Below are 15,273 nucleotides of genomic sequence, written 5' to 3' on the forward strand. Positions count from 1 at the left end.
TTAAGAGCATAAGCAGATGTTTTGTTTTCACATATCTCGCCAAAAATAAACATAAAGATGTTTGGCTGATTGCCATTGGACTGCATATGAATATGTGGACATAACGTGTATGAGTAATAATAAGTATACACTCGGAAATCTCTTGCAAGATGGAAGACGATTGATACACTGAGAAAAAGTGAAAGAAGAAAAAGAAAAAAAGCTGCCTAGAAAGAGTGCATGCTTTGCACTTTATTAAGATTGATAACAAAAGTACGACTTATGGTTTTTGCAGTTAAATAATCTTCCGGTTTTTGTTATTTAAGGTCGAAGCTTTAAGACCGGCTTAAGTAATTCTATCGGAAGAGTTAAATTGGGATAAGCAAAAAAATCAATTTCCTTGGAATCTTGCTTGAATTGAAGGGGGGCCTTCCATGAAAACAGGTCAGTCATGGCTTATTTCTTTCCTCCTTGGACCAAGTCCAGTAATATTTACTCTAATTTATTTTTTAAACTTGTTGCTAAGATCCGTCGTCAGAATAATTGGGTAAGTAATGTACTCTCATCAATGAATCGATTGTCCGAAAGGCAAAGAGATGAAAAATGTTGACCTGTATTTTTAATATAAAAATCCTAGGTATGGTAAAAATCGAACTGGATAAAATGATTATTATATTCTCATTAGCGCCGTGATGGGAATGAAAGCTCATTTCGAATAGAAATCATAACAATTTTTTCTCTCATTTACGCCAATATATCCACGCGCTTTGAAATGTGCACCCTTTAATTATATATATGTGTGTATATAAAATTTATATTTGAATGCCACGGCATTATATATATTAAATGAGAGATAAACACAACAGCAAACATTTCAATATTATTTGTATGGACGCTTGAGTGGCATACGCCTCTAGAGAAAAAGAGTTTTTCAAATTATTGAATTTAGTTTGTCGAAAAATCTTGAACGGAAACCTTTTTCGGATAACGGAAGTGTCTTGTGAATTATTATTCTTTAATGTAAAGACTTATATATATTTATTATATACACATGCATACACGTTCACACATAATTCGAATATTTACAACTAAAAATAAAAACATTTAATATAAAGTTTTAGTTAAATAATGTTTAAATCATCGCAAGAAATACGTTTGAATACGAGTGAAGCCGCCGCTGCGGGACGTTACACAAACAATAGTAACGGAGAAGATTTTTGTATTTTTGGAAAATATCAAAAAACACCAGACGCTGATGGTAAACTATTATTATTCAATTTATTTATATTTATTGCATGCATGGGAGACATGATGACGTAGTTTGTATTTTCATGAGGAAAACATTTTTTTAGCTCCGCATAAACTCGTAGAACGATCTGAATTCTGAAAACGATCGGATTGAAAAGATAAGTAGAGCTACCAATATTGGTCTATCCAATCATGTATAGACTTGAACGTTAAAGCGCGCAAAAAGTGCAGTAGAAAACTGAAATTTGGACCAAATCGTGCTCGCTCAAAATGCAAATCACATAATAATGCAATCTGTGGCATATATTGAAATGTAAAGACGTTTCGTTCGCCCATAGCCTAGCCCCTAGCCCCCTAACGGATATGCTGACACACCCACAGTTGATAAACAATTGTCCCAAATGACGGATGGACAGCGTCAGCTTAAATATGTTTTATGGTTTAGAAGAGAGCTCCAAAAGATCCGAACTAGACTAGATATGATTTGATTCAAGGCATTGAGGAAATGAAGAAAGTAGATAAAGTAGGTAAAGTTCTCCATCAGTTCAGTTACGAATGTTTACGAGCTCCGTTTCAGTTCGCTCACAAATAACTTTTTGTTAACATTTTTGACATTAAACAAATTACTTACTACGCTGTATTGACTGTATTTTTTTTTTTTTTTTTAATGTTTACAAAAAATTTTATTATGAAAATTCAGATAATTGAAAGAGTTTCAGTCTTCACGCTGTCGCTGTTGGGGTGTACACAACCAACTTCAGCGTGTTACTCAATTGAAATAAAGAAAAAAATCAAACATAACCTAGACATCAAAAAAGTTTTAAAAGAAATGATTATATAAGAGAAGAAACCGAACAATAAAATAAAAGGCAATTCATCTGAAAACAAAAACATAATAAACATAAATAATAGTTTTCCGGCTCATTGACAAGCATTCATGTCCGACCAATTCATTCGGGAGAGGTTAGTAGTGCCAGACTCATCGTTGCTGCTCTTGTCTCTGGCACAATTCGTATTATCAAGGGAGTATTGATTACGTTGACGCGATGGCGGTGTCTCCAATATATTCTCATTTTTATACGACGTTTGATTCATAAACGAATGAGACTTCTTCACAATACGAGGTGACGCAAAGAAATCCATTTCGTCATTAGGATAACGCATCAAAGCGGTTTTCCAGGAATGAACATTTGGGTACTTCGATTTATCGACATCGATACGAAGAATGGCATTCAAAACGTCGATATCAGGTTTCGTAGGTTCATTACCGTAAATGAAAATCTTATGCTCAGCTTCTTTAATTTCAACGTCAGACATATCAGTATGCGATGGACTTTCAGCAGGAGTATTCTTATATGAAATGCTCTTCAACAAATGTGTGACCGCGTGTACACACACATGTGTGTGCGCAGATGTCTAACGATTACATTTACCACACTCCTTCTCCTCCTCCCTACTATTTGGTAACACCAAGATATTGTACCTATCAAGCGCATACGCGCATACACAAACATACAATTAACAAACAATGAATGATGAATGTTTAGATTTTTAAATTTAAGACAAAAAAAAAACAATAAAGAAAAAAACTTATGCACGAATTGGACCAAATTTTCATTTCATTTCTATATATGCAATTATATATGCAATTTTATTGAAGTTATATTTTTATATAATTTGGGCACACATACACAAACACACAAACGCAAATTTTTTTTAATAGGACCAATAGCTCAATGGATATCTGCTATATGTGCAACAAACACTATGAAGGCCAGAACGAGGAGATATAAGAAAGAGTGGGGATGCGTGCTACGCCTTTACTGGCCAAGCAATGTGGCCAAACCACACTGGGATTGAACACCGATTTGATAGTCCCGACTATGCGTCGGCGGGTTTGCAAATTCAAAGTATGAGTTTTTTGTTTACAGGAAATACTGGTCGTGTAAAGCGTGTAGGAAGCCCTTCCAACGAATCATGTTTAGTAATAATATCGAAATTTTTTTTTCCCCATTTATTTGTCAGACAAATATTGCACCTCAGCGCATCAAGTATTTGTGGCCCCGGAATTAACGGACACCAGTCGTGTGCAGTTATTGCATTTTCCCAACGGCGCTGTGCGCATTAACACCGAGATTACATTCATTATAAAGAGGAACGGCGTTAAAGGGAACTTTGAAGTCAAGGTAAAGTCGAAGCCAAATGCGAATACAAAGATTGTTGTAATAGAGTGGACAACTTTTTTTAATGCAGTTGGAAAGTCCATCCGGCCGGATAATATATGTACCTTTAAAGATCAACGATCCCGAAAGATTTGAAGTAAAATTATTGATAACTGAAGCCGGTCTTTATAAAGTGCACATCAAGTGCAATTCAGTATTATTGCCAAAGTCACCCTACATCTTAGTATCGATAACAGGCAGTGAAATGGAGACGGAATTTAATAAAAAACCGCAATGTAAGCGCAATTAATATAAACAATTTTTATCATTATTATTATTTTTAATTGAACAGTTTTTGTGTTCTATGTAATAATTTTTTCTTTTCTTTTTTGCGTTTGCATGTCCATCCAGTACCAGTTTTTAGATCGGATGCGTCGAAAGTAGTACAGTATGGCTTGAGTGCGCATCTACGCATAGGTTTAAATAAGAAAAATGAATTCACTGTCGATGGCTCGCGGGCGGGTAACAACATATTATTTGTGGGCATTTGCGGCCCGAACGGTCAATGCGATGAGGTGGTTATAAAACACGAGGGTAGGAATATTTATAAAGTGACCTATCAAATACAGGATCCGGGACAGTATATATTAGCTGCCAAATGGGGTGACGAACACATATCGGGATCACCTTTCACCTTAAGTGCCATCTAACGACGAACAACTACGTACGGACATAGCGTGATTGTTTATTGCGCGCGAATTTATGTTACGTTTAATAAGAAAATTTTTAACGTGAAATGAAATAAATAAATTATTTTATCATTTATTATAAACAAAAAAAAATTAAAATTTTCTAAATAATTGCCTGATATGCTAATATCAACAAGCAATGCCATCAGTAGCAATAGCTGCTATACAACAACAGTCGGAATTCAGCGATGAACATTCAATGTCATTAACCACATAGACACAAGACCAGCATCCATCCATTGTTGTCATTGCAACGTTACTACTGCTGCTGCTAATGCTATTACGAGCTGACTACTACCACTACCTATTTTGTCTAAATGACTTAGCAATTCCCGCTCTTTTTATTTAATGATGATTACCATGAACATTATCATTTTTTTTTTTTTGTTTGTATTTTGTGACGCAGTTTCGTTGCTCTAATGACCATTTCCACATTTTTCTTTTCAAACATCCCATCATACATAGATTTGTGACGACGAGTAGCGGCAACCAACACAAAATCAAACCAGTCAACATAATGATGATGATGACCGGCATGTGATATTTGTGTGCAATCTCCTTCTTCATTGCTGTCCTCTCTCCAGCAAGCAACGTGTGCGCAAAGCTTTTTTAAACATTTTTTAATGCTATTTGTTGCATATAATGTTTTTTAAGCACAGCCGCATATATATATAAATTGTATATATATATATATATATATATATATGTGTGTACGTATGTGCGTGTAACGACTTACAAGCGAGATAAAACTTTACCTTGTATAAACACATTTTTGTCGCCTAATTTCATCCTTAACTCCTTGTTGCTGCTTTCGCCTAATATTAAGTGAGTATGAATGAATGAATGGGGAGTCGTGCGGCGCAAAGTGAGAGATAAATTGCTTCAGCAATGTTACAAAACCTAGAAAAAAAACACAACATTAAAGTAACGATAGTACGTGAATGTCAGTCAGTCACTCAATCAGTCCGTACTAGTCACGGTTCGAGCGGTAATTTCATTCCAAGAAGATAATGTCATCATGATATGTAATTTTGAGTTTACTATTCTTCTCTTTATGCTTTTTTGTTCAACTCTAAAGAAAATGCTTTCCAGACGGTGTATAAAGATCAGAGTACTTTCTTTTAAAAACAAATTTTATCACTTCAAAATATTGGGGTGTTGGATAGATCGTAATCCGTGTATAGCTGCCTAGCATTTATCATCGTCTATTGGCACCTTCAGCGCTGTAAATCAGTATCGAACTGATAGAGCGCCTTCGTCTAAGAATTTTGCAAAAAACTTTTCTTGAGTTCGCCGAAACCATCGCCATTATCTAAAACAATCATAATAATAATAATTCGAATAAGTCGTCTAGGTTTGCACATGTATTTTTTATTTCCTTAAAGACCCAAGATATCAATATTGCTCCAATAACTTTGTAAACATATCAAATATTGGTAAATCTTGTCCACCCATTTTGAATTAAAGGAAATATTCAAAAACGGCCGTGAAAGTATGTACTTGTCAAGCAAATTGGTTCCTCAAGCTTTCTCAAACTTCCTTGAGCCTAAACGTTTTCAATTGAATATTTAAGCAACTAAAGTAGAAGTTGGAGAAATTCTTCAGGATTAACTGAAATATGTAGCCATACGCCGACGGGTTCACGATTGAACTACAGAATGCTTTTACAGAACTCGCATAAACTTTAGTTTTTATTGACTGTAAGTGATTGTGTGTTCTTTGGAACGTGGAAGTTTAACATATATCGTCAGTAATGGGCTATGCCTTTAATGAAAATAAGAAAATAAAATAAAACCGTGGGTTTCATCGCTGATGGACTTCAAAATAATCTCTGATGCCGGGAAGGGATGCCTCTTATGTCAAATGTCTAGAGAGATTTTGCAAACTTCTTCTTAAAACGCCATTATTAATTATCTTCAGCTGCATGAAACCTTTTCTCAGCATACCTTCGTCAGAGGAGAAAGCAGCACAATAATGCTTTTAGTTCTTTTCTAAACGCGAAATGGAAACCCAGAAATATCTGAATGGATCGCCGTTTATATTATACGAAGCAAGCTCTTAGCAAAACCAAAAAAAAACGGGAAAGAAAATTATAATCGGTCTGGACGGAATCTTTTATATCCGTCACCGTTATTCGAAAAACGACAAAAGCAGTAGAGGACCTAGATTTTCCTGCTCTATAATATGAAGTGGACGCGCCTGAATTTTTTTATTTTCAAAGAAAAAGTTTTTCTCGTATGGGCGTGCCCTTTGAAAAGTCTAGGTCACTTCCAAATTGTTTTGCAAATTTGTAGGCAACGGGAAAATGTTTACCACAGATACTACATAGGTGGGCAGACGGACAGATAAACAGACGAACAAACGTTTTCTATTTTTGTACAGGTGCTAAGCATCGCTCATGCATTCAAATTGTTGTACATTTGTTGGCTGTAGCTTATAACTAATAAGCAAAAATCAATTTTTATTACTTTTGAAATACAGACGTGTTCTCAGTTTAGTTGGTGCTGTGGACGTGTCCTTCGATCGATTTTGGCCATTTTCAATGCCAACCTGCGTGCAAGAACTTCCAATGTTTCTACCAAATTTGAAGTTGAGAGCTTCGTTTCCGCTTATTTACAACAGGCGTTACATAGACGGGCGGACGGACGGACATAATTAAATAGATTTGGAATTCATAGCTCAAAATGGTCATGTAAATACTTTGTGGGGTCTCTTGGTGTTGCAAACGGCTTCTTGGTGTTGCAAACGGTCCGACAAAACGAATATACTCCTCGGTGATGAATATGAAAGAATTGTTAAATCTTAATTATCGCCTTTTTCAACTTTTTTACTAGCATTTTTGCTTTCTAAATTATAAAATACTTTTTGTACCACTTTTGATACATTTGACAAAATAAAGAGAGAAGCATTCCGTATAAGGAGTGGAGGAGTGTTGTGTAAATTACCTAAATCGATTGGATGAAAAGATTTTCTAAGCCAGTGAATGAAATTTAAAATTTTTTTTTTATTCCGACATTATCTTCAATGTACTAATGACTGGTAATTTCCCTTTATTCTCATCAGAAAATTTTAATGATGATGAGTTGCAGAGATGCCAGACAACGAAAAAAAATTTGTTCATACCGAACCAAAACCAGCGCAGATATTTTGCATCAAACTTTAAGTTCAAAGCATTAAATCGGTCTTCCTGTTGCTGTTCATATATATTAAATGCTATGGGAAAACCTAATTGTTAAAAAGATATGAAAAAAAGACTTTAATAATTTGTATTTTATTAAAGAAATATTAGTGTGTTGATCGAGTTTATCTGAAATTCTACTTGCATAGGTCATGGAATCGTATTCATTGTAAGCAAGAGCACCCACTAAATAATAATTGTGCTAGGAAACTTATTAGAAGCGGAGAAAAAGAGTACGATGTATGAGAGATATAAATAAAGTTGTTTACGGCATAAGGCGAATTTTTAATACCCAGCATTGTCGCGTATATTATACACAAAATTAAATATATATAAATTTGTATATTTATACGTATATGGATATATCAATAAAGGCTTTCTAGGAATAGTTAGACCAACTTTTAAATTTTCAAAAGCCTTTAAAGGCAAAGTCAAGCCAATACTTAGCCGCAGCCTTGACCACTGAAGCTGGCCAACATGGAGAACCAATCTTCTTCTTCCTATCTATTACATTTCATTTTTCGTCAAAGTCCCTAGAATAATCATGTCTGGTATATTTCATTCTTCATAGGGTTTTGTTAGTGCAGGGCAACAGACAGATTAATAAACTCTTGTTAAAGTTAAAGAAGCGAAAGTTCGCGATGGACGAACAAAAAATTTTAGTCTGATGTTGAACTTCAATGTTTGATGTGAAATTCGCTCGCGTTGTTTCGTTTGAAATAGAAGAACTAAGACATTTGTTTGTATTAATTTTAATTACATCATTAGAGAGAGTGTGTATACACGATTTTCATTTAAATGTAGACAATTTAATAATTGTGAATGCACTGGCGAGAAGATTATGTTGTTATCAGTGGCGGACATCATAATTAAGTGAGTTAGTGTGATTGTTGCAAATAAATGAAGATTATCGAAAAGAGATTAACATAAAGTTTTATATGTACAAACTTGTACAAAGGCACACTTGCATATACGTAAGAAAATATAAAAAAGCAATGGAATGCAATCTGATTGGAAAGTAAAGACGAGCGACGAGCATCTTTAAAACAAAAAAAGAAAATCTTTTTTTTAGCAATAAATTAACTAACACACGCACCTACAAAGAAGAAGAGTAACATCATCTCTTTCTTTTGCTTTGCGTATAAAGTTCAATTCAGCACCCAGCGCAAAAAAAGGAAAAAAAAAAAAGAAGCGTAATTCTATGCCAGGCCAAGTCAGTGTGTATAAAATGTGTTTTCTTTCAGTGTTCGTCTTCTTTTCTGCTACATGTGTGCATGCACTTGTATATAGTTTTTCCTCTTCATCGTATACATACAAATTTGAAGATTTGATGCGATTTTGAATTAATCAGAAGTTTTCATTTCAAATATTAATTAAACAAACGCTAATGCTACCAATGTTTTGGTTTTATGCCTGCTGTGTTCTTGTGTTCGTTAAATGCGCCGGTTTGTGCAAACAAATGAAAAAAATATTGTCATTAAAATTTTAATGATCATTGTGAAAATCTATAATTATCGCTATAATTATTGTCTCGAAAATGGTCTGGGTTCGTCGTGTTGTTATTTCTGTATGAGTGTATCTAAACGCCAATATTAAATGAGTACGAGTGAATAAACTATAGTTCTATTGCATTTAAATATCGAGTGCTTGCTTGAGTGTTCATCTGCTTAAAAATAGAGAGAGTACGAAGTGAAGTAAATATTACATATAAACACTTTTTCTTTTTTTTCTTTATATATATGTATTTAAATTAATTAAATATTTATAGTTTGTTGTACTTTGGTGTTTTCACAAATTAAAGAATCAATACGAATAAGCGTAATGGTACATGTGGTTTAAGAAATTTTCTTTTTGAAGTATATTTTGGTTGTGTGCGCTCTTCGTTCTCTTCTCTCTTCCGCCGTCAACTTGTTGTTTCTTTCATTTCGTTGATTGAAAAAAAACTTCATTATCTTTATTCGATAATCATTAATTTAATTTATTTGACATAAAGAAATTAAAAGTAATGATAATTACGCAGTTTTTTCTGTTTTGTTTTGGTCGCTGAAATTCTTATTTGAAATGAAAACCGCAAAAAAGCAGGAAAAAAACACAAGAAAACAAAAACATCAACAGAGGCATCAAAAAAAAAAACTCAGTTTTGTTGATTGCATTTTTTATAACGATTTGAATGAATGCCTATTGGCTAAGTCATCGTTTCTTCCATTTTCAAATGGAATACATGTCTTGTTGAAGAGATTAACATTAATTCGTTCTTCATTTGTTTAAATTTTAGCAAAATGTTAAAATTAGAAATTTATTTTTAAAAGAAAATAATTTGAGAGAAAGCGTAGAAGGAATAATTCTGCAAAGAAGTGATTTGCACTACATGAGACCCATGTGAAATGCCTGTGAGTTATTTGCAAATCCGAAAGAAGATAATCATTTTTAATGCAATGCTTTTCAATTTTTTTTTTAGTATGAAAAATTCAATAAAAAGCGTCGACAATGGGAGGATAACGGTGTTCTAGAATTAATTAAATTATGGAAAACTTGCGCCTATGAATTGCGCACTATCAAACGTAATGGCCATCTCTATGTGGCGATGGCAAAACAATTAACTGGTAAATGTGCTAAATATGAAATATGCAAATGTGTTTATAAAATGCTTAAAAAATGTATGCTTATACGCTTTAGGCCTTGGAGTACCAGTAACTGCACTAGAAGTTCATTTTAAAGTTAATAATTTAACGCAACGCTACAGACAAGAGCAGAAAACCTTCGAGACTACAGGCATAATAAGCACGTGGAAATTTTATAATCAGGTGGATGACGTTTTCAAAAGCTTGGGGCAAGCAGGCTATAAGTAGGATCTCTTTTCTTCCTCTTTCAACTTTTAATAAATTTTCTATTTATTTGAAATGTTTGCTATTAGAGATAAACGCCTTATGACACCAGCATCTAATGCATCTAATTTGCCGTCTTCATCCGAGTCACCAGTTTGGAAAAGTCAAATGTCTCAACAAGAATTTAATAGCAATAATTCCGAAGGATTTTATAAGTAGGTCTTATGCTTTTAAAACCATTATTATTATGTATATGTTCTTTTCTTAAGGTGCTCTATAACCAACACCAACGAACCAGCACTTCATGATATCTGTAAATCTGGCTTCAGCAATAATTACATGTTTTTCCTTAGGTAACTGATCATGACTGATTTTGACAAATTAAGGCTATAAGTCCTGCTTCTCTTTACTTCTATCTAATGTGACTGCGACTTCATATGAAATCGAATTTTCAACTATTCAAAATGGTTTCCTTCGTGTTATCTGTTTGTTGTTTTTCGTCAAAATTAAGGTAGAGCGGTAAATAGATCTGACTCTCCGAAAAACTTATGTCGAGTTTGCATAAGAATAGAAAAGAAAAGATAAATTTGCTGCTTTTTATTGCGGCTATGGAAGCGTTAACGGTCCTATTACATTGTAAAGATTCGTATATAATATCTTGCTACGACGAAAATGAAAGTTTTCATATGCAAAAGTTATTCTTTATCACATTTTATATAGATTGCAGATTTCATGTGGTGCGGGTCAAAGAGTTTCGTAAACATAACATGATTTGTATGATTTCTATTATTTGCATAAATTTAGATCGGAATACGGGATGCATCGTCATTTTTTAGAACACAATCAGACACCACCTAATGCCGGTTCGGGCGGTGCGGGAAATAATGCAAATGGCGCTGGAGCCGATGTGAATTTTATGACGTCTACAGCGGCAGCCGCTGTGGCCGCCGCCTCTGCTCGTTTAAATGAGAGTAGTCAAATGGATCAAATGAATGTTGCTGCTGGCACTTCCTCAAACAACACCTCAAACGGTGGTGTCCTCATTTATAATAAGATCAAGAAATGCCCTGACGATTATGATAAATTTGTTGAAATTGTCAAAAATATTGTGGACACACATAAAGCCGACACCGATAAAGTGGACGCATTTTGTGATTTCATTAAATCGTACATTAAACGTTGGCCAGAACGTCTGCAAGATGAGGCCATCAGCCACATAACGAGCTATGTTGTCGCCAAGAATACAGACTATGGTATCCAGATTGTCAATAATAGACAGCAATGAAAGTGAAACAAATGTATATCCTAGCTAGACTTGCATCCTAACTAGGCGTTAATAATTGATTAAAAAGGTTACTTAAGCACTATAACTTTTATAATAATTCTATAATGTGTAATAGTTATAGATAAGATTTTTAATTTTTTCTTTAAATTATTTATTAAGTTTATTTAGATTTTTTTTGTAGTTATGGTCTTAAGATTAGATTCTTAAAAATCTAAAATTAAAAATTAAAAAAAAATGCTAACTTAATTTTGATTTTTTTTTCTAATAAACTCGAATTATCCACAAATGTACGTTTAAAATGTAACTTAATATAGTGAATTACATTTAAGTATACATACACATGCAGATAAAATGAAAGCTGAATGCAAAAATATTTTTAGTTTTTATTTTTTGAAGTGTAAACTCTATTTTACCCTAATTTTAAGTCATTACAATATAAAAATTATGTTTCAAAACTGAACGACTACAAAATATATAAATTAGCAGTTTAAATTATGTACATGTACATTAAATTTTAAATATATTATTATATGATTTTTTTATTTTCCGAAATACATATTAAATTATAAATGAATTGTCCTCACCAACCGTATCGAACAAAAATTTCTCACACTAATGGAATCGAACACAAGGTTTTCGAAATTTTCATTCTAAGCGTTGTAATTTATTGAAAACAACTCGGTGCTCTCTATTCTCAGCACATGGTAGTTTTTTTTTTAAACCATGTAAAGGAAAAAATTAGCTAACGGTTTTTAGCGAGAAATCAAAGCTACTACAAGTCCACAAAGAAGTTTGACAAAATGAAAAATTGTTAAATGAATCGAAAAATTTCGATTCGCGATGTTTGCGAAGGCCTATCAAAACATATACTGAGAGAGTTTCTGCGAGCGAGAGAGGAAAACCTACTTAATTTCAAGATTTCCTTTTAATTGTACCTTAAGGCAAAAACTATCATCTCTCGACGAATAACCGATTTTTTGAAAAGTAGAATCGTTTTGTGACCATCCAACTAGTTTTTCAAAACTATGTGTTAAGTTAAATTTTAAATTATCATTATTTAAGTGCTGCCAAGTTAAATGAATAAATTGCTATAGATAGCAGCTAACAGCTTTAGTACACATTGAAGAACGAAATCTCTTCAAGACAACAAAGCAGTCAATAATTTTTCATAAATAAAATAAAACGATTTTATTGTAAAAATATTTAGTAAATATGGCGAAAAATCATGACGGTAAATTAAAAATATGAAATCTAAAGTGAATTTAATGATGCTTAGTAAAAATATTTGTTTATTAAAGTACTACGCAAACAGGCGCGTCAGCTGGAAAATGAAATTGACATGAAATTGGTGGCTTTTGGAAAAATTGGAGCAAATGGCAGTTCTCCGATCGGTCATAGTTCAAGTACCGATACATCTCCATTATTGGGAGAATCGATGTTCGATTCCTTGTCGACAGAAATAGAACAAAAGCTGGACAAGGTAGATATGTTGGATTTCAACAAATGCGAGGAAAGTAATTATTAGATTGATTTTACAGCTAGCATCTATTAATGAAGCTATGGCTGAATCTTCGTCAGCAGGTACAAGCACAGCAGGCATGCATATTCTTCAGCGTCATCGTGAAATTTTGTTAAGCTACAGGCAAGAGTTTAATAAAATTAGCGTTAATCACACCGCACGAATAGAGCGCGAGGAATTATTTCGTGGTCCGGAGAATATATCCAAAATTTCGGGATTAAATCGCCGAGATATGTATATGAAAGAGAGCAATCATTTAAATAGGTTCATTAAATAGCACATGAATTTAATTCTCAATTATGAGGAGACATTACTTCTTTGTAGTTCGAACGCGCTGATTAACGATCAGATAAATATAGCTATTGAAACCCGAGAAAATTTACTTTCACAACGGCATGCCTTCAAACGTCTTCAGACTCGTTTCAATGATATATCTAATAGATTTCCGTTAATATCCAGGTAAATAACTGTTTCCTATGCAATTTTCAATAAATATTTTTTATAAATTATGTTAAACTTATTTCTAGTTTAATTCAACGGATTAATATTAAAAAGAAACGTGATGCTTTAATTGTGGGAGCAGTTATTGGACTTTGCGTGGTCCTTTTGTTATTGTATGCATTTAATTAACGGCTTCTTCGATGAAAAAAGGTCAGTTATTACCTGTCCAGAACGAATGCATAGCCAAACAAGTACTAGTGTTTTCGTGGCAGAAGAGCGTAGGTTGTTTGCGGGTATGAGGGTACACGTAAAATACCGACAAGACGAAATAAAATTTTGTAAATATATATATATATATATTTGATATCCAATTTAATTTATAGCACTGGCCTAAAGAAATAGAAAATATATGTTTTTATTAAATATTTTACTTTTGCAATAATTTGATTTAGATACTCGGAACTAAAAAGGAGAATAAGTCATTTCGTTTTGTTAGGTACAGTAAGGAAAGTCCACAACTAAAACTAAATCTCGATTTTTATACCATTCGTTTATATTATTTCGTCTTTGAATGGCTGATTAAAACAACAATCCTTAATAAAATTAGGAAATAATATAAGCGAATGGCGATTTTTGATAGTGTCGTAAAATAATTAGAGACATAATTTTCCAAATCTTCGCGGCATGCGAAAAGTTAAAATACTTGTCTTTACGGGCCATGAATACTGTATGGTGAATAAATGATTTTCTATTATGAGCTTAAAACTGCAGGGATTGTTGATTTATTTGAAGTAGGAATCTTAAAAAGTAGCTATTGTATAACTGTTCTTCGAAAAAGAATTTAAAATCGCATGGAGCTACATCAGGTAGGTTGAAAATCATCGAACTTTGAGCTCTGTTACAAACATATTTTCTTTACCTACAGTGAGTGACATGGTTTATAATGCAAGCCTGGCAGTACCTTTCAGCTGTTGGTTATTCAAGAATAAACAGCAAAGGAAAAAATTGTTCGGTATTAATTCTTTTTACGAATGTATATTTGAACTAAATTAAAAGAAACTACAAAATGTCTTTATTACCACCACCGCCAAAAGATATTAAGGAAACGAAAACCCAATTTTTTCAAAATGCTGAACTTGATGACATAGCCAAGCACTTTATAGGCAATTTGTACAGGTTAGTGATGCAAGTTTTTAGAATCTCCTAAGTAGCAGTTAATAAATAGAAAAATTTATACCGATATGACTGTATAGATATCGTGAAAATATTATAATACCTAAGGGAAACGGCCCAGTGCAAATTAAAACAAAAGAAGAGAAAATGATTGAAAGTACTGTCGAAAGCTGCACCTTTAAATCTCTTACAGCCTGCGTAATGGGTAAGAGGTTTAAGTTCTGTCAAATTTTTACTTCTTAACAATTTCTAAGCTGGCTACAGGTTACGGTTTGGGCGCTGCTATTGGTTTGTTTACGTCCTCCGTTAGTCCGAATATGTCCGATCCTATGGCTAACGAACGCAAACAAACCGCGCGCGAAATATTCAGAGAAATGCGCTCTACAACCCATTCTTATGCAAAAAATTTTGCTTTAATTGGCTGCGTTTTTTCGGCCGTCGAATGTACTATAGAAAGCGTAAGTTTGTGCATATTGTTTTTATTCCTCGATATTTGTTTCTTTGTCACGATATTTGCTTACCCAAAGCAACGAGGAGTTACGGATTGGCGTAATGGCACTTATGCTGGCGGCGTTACTGGTGGTTTAATTGGTTTGAGAGCTGGAGTGAAAGCTGGAATTGTCGGCGCTTTAGGTTTTGCCGCATTCTCTACAGCTATTGACTACTACATGCACAGTAGATGAAATGATGTTCACATTAATAGGATGACATAAG

At 33.5% G+C, this 15,273-nt stretch overlaps 4 protein-coding genes across 6 annotated transcripts; all 4 read left to right on the plus strand.

Moving 5' to 3' along the window:
* The first annotated feature begins 899 nt into the window (after nt 1-899).
* On the plus strand, nt 900-4,274 carry LOC119634792 (filamin-A). 2 transcript variants are annotated; one of them, XM_038029163.1, is made up of 4 exons: nt 900-1,237; nt 3,253-3,413; nt 3,481-3,685; nt 3,801-4,271. In XM_038029163.1, the coding sequence occupies exons 1-4, from the start codon at nt 1,108-1,110 to the stop codon at nt 4,097-4,099; spliced, it is 795 nt and encodes a 264-aa protein (XP_037885091.1). In that variant the 5' UTR covers nt 900-1,107; the 3' UTR covers nt 4,100-4,271. The 2 variants fall into 2 exon arrangements, with proteins under 2 accessions (XP_037885091.1, XP_037885092.1); XM_038029164.1 differs by lacking the exon at nt 900-1,237 and adding an exon at nt 2,952-3,137 and having other exon boundaries at nt 3,801-4,274.
* A 3,730-nt stretch (nt 4,275-8,004) lies between these two features.
* LOC119634703 lies at nt 8,005-11,907 on the plus strand. Of its 2 annotated transcripts, none has more exons than XM_038029018.1 (6): nt 8,005-8,189; nt 9,592-9,706; nt 9,775-9,919; nt 9,993-10,161; nt 10,231-10,356; nt 10,946-11,907. In XM_038029018.1, exons 2-6 carry the CDS (start codon nt 9,701-9,703, stop codon nt 11,424-11,426), a joined length of 927 nt encoding a protein of 308 aa, XP_037884946.1. In that variant the 5' UTR covers nt 8,005-8,189; nt 9,592-9,700; the 3' UTR covers nt 11,427-11,907. The 2 variants fall into 2 exon arrangements, with proteins under 2 accessions (XP_037884946.1, XP_037884947.1); XM_038029019.1 differs by lacking the exon at nt 8,005-8,189 and adding an exon at nt 8,323-9,010.
* A 561-nt stretch (nt 11,908-12,468) lies between these two features.
* On the plus strand, nt 12,469-13,767 carry LOC119635042 (Golgi SNAP receptor complex member 1). Its single transcript, XM_038029559.1, has 5 exons — nt 12,469-12,657; nt 12,725-12,906; nt 12,965-13,209; nt 13,270-13,404; nt 13,473-13,767. Exons 1-5 carry the CDS (start codon nt 12,639-12,641, stop codon nt 13,573-13,575), a joined length of 684 nt encoding a protein of 227 aa, XP_037885487.1. The 5' UTR covers nt 12,469-12,638; the 3' UTR covers nt 13,576-13,767.
* Nucleotides 13,768-14,353: 586 nt separating this feature from the next.
* On the plus strand, nt 14,354-15,266 carry LOC119634573 (mitochondrial import inner membrane translocase subunit Tim22). The gene is made up of 4 exons (XM_038028810.1): nt 14,354-14,562; nt 14,640-14,764; nt 14,824-15,017; nt 15,087-15,266. Exons 1-4 carry the CDS (start codon nt 14,453-14,455, stop codon nt 15,240-15,242), a joined length of 585 nt encoding a protein of 194 aa, XP_037884738.1. The 5' UTR covers nt 14,354-14,452; the 3' UTR covers nt 15,243-15,266.
* Nucleotides 15,267-15,273: the final 7 nt, after the last annotated feature.

This window comes from Glossina fuscipes, unplaced genomic scaffold, assembly GCF_014805625.2.
Source record: "Glossina fuscipes isolate IAEA_lab_2018 unplaced genomic scaffold, Yale_Gfus_2 3, whole genome shotgun sequence".
NCBI classification, from domain to species: Eukaryota; Metazoa; Arthropoda; class Insecta; order Diptera; family Glossinidae; genus Glossina; species Glossina fuscipes.